The sequence below is a fragment of the Gavialis gangeticus genome, unplaced genomic scaffold (assembly GCF_001723915.1).
Source record: "Gavialis gangeticus isolate Ggan-Ray unplaced genomic scaffold, GavGan_comp1, whole genome shotgun sequence".
In the NCBI taxonomy this organism is placed as follows: Eukaryota; Metazoa; Chordata; order Crocodylia; family Gavialidae; genus Gavialis; species Gavialis gangeticus.
The window spans coordinates 81289250-81293879 of record NW_017729025.1 but is presented as its reverse complement, the minus strand read 5'-3'; the positions used below and the strand labels follow the sequence as shown (position 1 = coordinate 81293879).

The following is a 4630-nucleotide window of genomic DNA, read 5'->3' as shown; positions in this document are numbered from 1 at the left end:
CCCCCCCCCCCCCAAATCAAACACCAAAATATACAGGTATTTAGAATTTAGCCTAATATAATAAAGGGATTAGTTTGCCTGTCTATCTGTCCATACTACACTTGGTGCACTCTACTTGATTACTGAAACAACCAATCAGAGCACTTCAAGAGTGTTACAGGCTGGAGGCAGTGGTGCAGTGGAGCACCGTCATGAAGGAGGCAGGGGGGCGAGGCCAGCAGCCTTTTTTTGTTTTTCAAAATTCATCCATCATTCTTGACAGGCAATTTGCTAGTTTTATTATAATGACTGAAGCACTGGTAGGCTTCCAAATTGCTTTAAAACTGTAAATATATCAATAAAAAAATGTTCAGCTGATAGCCTATATATACTGTGGCATTTTATTTGAATTGTGGAAAAAAGTGCAATTTGGGTTTGTTTATTTTAAATCAGAGAATTGGGATGGGGGGCATTCAATCAGAGAATTTGGGTGTGGGGGGGTAACAGATAAAACCAGGATCCCTTCTGATCAGGCTCCTGCACTTTTGGTGCTTCCCCATGACGGCTCTGATCAGCAATAACTGTCTTAAAAAGGACAAGTAAGAATGAAGTGCAAAATGGTAAAGGATTAAAACAGGCAGTTTGAAAAGGCGCACACATACATAAATTTTACATGTATCCCAGGTCACTCCTGACTCTTCAGGTACAAGAACATAGAATGCAAAGCCCAGGTTAGTTTTAAGTTATTATGACTGGCTGACTTGGACACAGACCTTCTTGAAGAACATTACCACCATTCTAATCAATCCTAATACTTAACTACTTTTAATATGAAGGCAGGGCAGGATAGCACCTTAAAAAATAACTGATTCAAAGAGGCAGAAATTTGCATAGGTAACAGCCTACATGAGAAGGTCATGTTGCTGGTATTGTTGTTTTATTATAGTCTTGGTTTACAGAAACATTTTAATAGTTGTGTCATAAGAAAATGCTCTCGCAAACCAGAACTCTTAAATGTATGCAAATGGGATTGTCCAAACTTACTGGTTAAGCAGGACTTGATTCCTTACATCTGTTGCTGTTTCTAAAAATAAAAGCAAAATACAAACGTTAAGTAACAATTTGAGAGACTGTATCCAGCTATTTGGAGATGGGAATAAACTGCATGGAAAAAATCTGTGCTACCCTTCCTAGATGATGTTTCTTTGTACACTCAAAAAGCCAGAAACAGAATAACCTGAAGTTCCATTACCTCCTTCAGAAAGTTCTGGCAGCTGGGTGCAGGATATTCTGCTACGTCTGTGCAAATTGAACAGAAATGGCCCAAAAAGTAGAACTGACAAGTTTAGTTTGACTTATAAATAATTTCTTCTCATTTAGCTACAAGGTCTACAAGGCCTTTCAGTGCCTCATAGGAGAGGATGTGGTCAGCTACCAGTGACTGACAAGTGAGATTCTGTGAGTGTAGCTGCAAGCAGGCTGGGAGGCCGCTGGCTTAAAAGTTGTGTGAATGTTACATACAAAAGAAAGGATTTTTTACCTGCATTTCCAGGATCTGCCATGTTAACCTTCACATCTGTCTTGAAGACCCTGAAACTAAATATAGAATACTTATTACCCTGGAACAAAGAAAATTCTATTTAAAACCAAGACAAAAAAAGTTTTGATTTCAGCCCTTCTTCCTTTTGTACGCTCTAAAGAATACCTAAAAAGTACTTGGAAGAAAGAGAACATATTGAATTTCCTTATAACTTCCAATAAATTACCTTGACTGAACTTAAGGTGAAAACTGCAAAAGTTAATTAATGACAACTATCATTTTTTAAGTTGCAAAATCTTTCCCCTCCTGCCTTCTTTTCAAAATAAATAGAAGAGGTTAAGAATTCTTTCAAATTTGTGAAATATATGAATCTCAATATACCAATATTTAATCTCTAAAATTGAATTCTTACACACTCATTTAAACTTATAAGCAGCAACTTCCAGCAAATTCCTAGAGTGTGTTGGGGATAACTTTTTGGTAGAGCAGGTAGAGAGGCCAACTGGGGGGAAGCTCTTTTTAACTTACTGCTCACAAGCAGGGAGGATTTGGTTGGGAATGTGAAAGAAGAAGGTAATTTGGGTGACTGACCATATAAGAACAGAGTTCAAGACCATAAAGGGAGGAAGAAAGGAGAGTAGCAGATTAAGAAAAGCACTTCAGAAAAGCAGACTTTAACAAACTCAGGGAACTGGTGGGCAGGATCACCTAGAAGGAAAGTCTGAGGGGAAAAGGAGTCCAAGAGAGCTAGTTATACTTGAAGGAGAACATATTAATGGAACAGAAGCAAGCTATTCCACTGCAACAGAAGAATGGGAAATGCAACAGAAGACCAGCCTGGGTAGACAGCTATCTCTTCAGTGAGCTGAAACTCAAGAAAGAAACCCTATAAATACTGGAAACTGGATCATAGTATTTGGGAAGACTATAAGAGTATCACACAGGGATACAGGCAGACAATTAGGAAAGACAAGGCACAATTTGAGGTGCAGCTAGCAAGGGGGACACACACACACACACACACACACACACACACACACAAAAGAAAAAAAAAATGAATAAAAAGGGGTTCTACAACTATGCCCAATGTCAGAAGGGTAGAGAAACCATGGTTGACTTATGGAATTCAGAAGGCAATCTAGTTATGGATGATGCAGAGAAGGCCAAAGTAAGTCTTCACAAAGAGGCAGCTTTCTGGATATTGCAGTCAGGCTGACTGGTCCGTAGTTCCCCAGATACTCCAGATGATGAGTGCAGTTGGCAGCAAAAAAAGGAAGGAAACAGGTAGCCTGGAGTAACAGCAGAACAGATTAGGGACTGGTCTGAGATGCTGGGTGCTTGTCAAGTCAGCAGTGCCACATGGAATGCATCCTAGGGTACCAAAGATACTGACTGAGGTAATTTCAGAGCCATTGGTCATCCTCTTTGAGAACTCATGGAGGTCAGGTGACATCCCAGACAACTAGAAACGGGTAAATATAATGTTCATCTTTAAGAAAGGGCAGAAGGGAGTATCTGGGGAACTACGGACCAGTCAGCCTGACTGTAATATCCAGAAAGCAGGAGCGGGTGCACTAGGAATCCATTGTAAAGTATCTAGAGAAGAAGATGATCAGGAACAGCCAGAATGGATTCACCAAGAGCAAGTCATACCTGACTAACCTGATTTCCTTCTATGATTAAGTGACAGGTTCTGTGGATTAGTGTGTGTGTGGGGGGGAGGTGGCAGAGGGAGTAGATGTGATATAGTCCAACTTTGGTGAGGCCTTAGACACCATCTCCCACAACATCGTCATTAACAAGCTAAGGAAATACTGACTCAGCAAAAAACTGTCAGGATATACAACTGGTTGGATCATCACACTCAGTGGGCGCATCTACATGACACTACGTCACCATAGCAATGCACTGCAGTGATGTAGTGTTGGAGGTCACAAACTGACACTGCATCTACGTTGTTATAGCAATGCGCTCTCTCCTTATAGTGCATTGCTACAGCAGCGTAGCAGCTAAAAATAACCATGTGCCGCATGCATGGCTGTTACTGCACTGTTGTTTAGTACTTCCAAAAGGAAATACTAAAAGATGGTACAGTAACAAAGGCGCCAAATGGACATGTGTAGATGGGCCCAGTGAGTAGTCCTCAATGGCTCGGGAAGAGCTACCAAAAGGGGTTCCTCAGGGCTCTGTCCTGGATCTAGTATTCTTTAATGTCATAAATGAAGCCTCATGTGGAGTACTGTCTAGTTTTGGGCCCCATGCTTCAAGAAGTATATGCAGTTTGGAAAGCATCTGGCACAGAACAACAAAAATGATTAGAGGACTGGGAGGCATGAGTTATTATGAGGAAAGACTAAAACAGAGGTACACCACTACATTGGTCCATATTGTATCGGCGCCAACAAACAGAAAATTGACATTATTGGCAATCAGCTTTTTTTGGCTGATGTGGCCAATAACATTGCTGATAAATGCTATGTGCATGCCTGCAGCCATAGCATGCATGCAGCCAGCCCACCAGCTTAGAAAACAGCATCTGGCTGGTAAGTCTGTTGTGGGGGGAGGCGGGCAGATCAAGGCCCCTGCAGTGAGGGAGAGATTGGGGTGGGGCAGGCACTGGTCAGCCAGGACGGAGCCACACAGATCATCAGGGAGGGGGGGGCAGATCCTGTTGCTATGTGCACCCCCAGGGGAGTCATGCGCACCCAGATCTGTGCGCAGGGCATGGGCCGAGGGTGGTGCTGGGCTCTTCCTGGCAAAGGGGGCTGTGCTTGGGCCAGGTGGCAGTGGCAGCGCTGGGATGGGAGGTTACAGTGTGGCTACAGCAAATTTTGGGGTGGCTGTAGCCCACCCCACAGCCCCCACCCCCACTCTCAGTGCTACTGCAGCCCACCCCAAGTGCAGCCCCAGCCCAGCCCTGCACTGGGAAGAGCCAAGCACCACCCCTGGCCCTCGCCCTGTGCACCGATCTGGGGGGCGCACGACCTCCATAGCTCCCCTGGGGGTGCACATAGCAATGGGATCTGCCCTCCTTCCACCTAGACGACCTATGTGGCTCCGTCCTGTGCCCTGCCCCGCCCTGGCTGACCAATGCCTGCCTCCGCCCCACCC

General features: G+C 44.0%; 1 protein-coding gene across 4 annotated transcripts in view; it reads right to left on the bottom strand.

Annotated features, from left to right (window-relative positions):
* The window catches only part of KNL1 (kinetochore scaffold 1), an 86515-nt gene that overhangs the window by 71416 nt on the left and 10469 nt on the right, over nucleotides 1–4630 (bottom strand). For all 4 annotated transcript variants that reach the window (XM_019519007.1, XM_019519009.1, XM_019519010.1 and 1 more), the window contains exons 5-6: nucleotides 1520–1575; nucleotides 1024–1063 (exon numbers count right to left, since the gene is read on the bottom strand). In XM_019519007.1, coding sequence (XP_019374552.1) covers nucleotides 1024–1063; nucleotides 1520–1575 — 96 coding nt within the window. The remainder of the gene's footprint in view (nucleotides 1–1023; nucleotides 1064–1519; nucleotides 1576–4630) is intronic.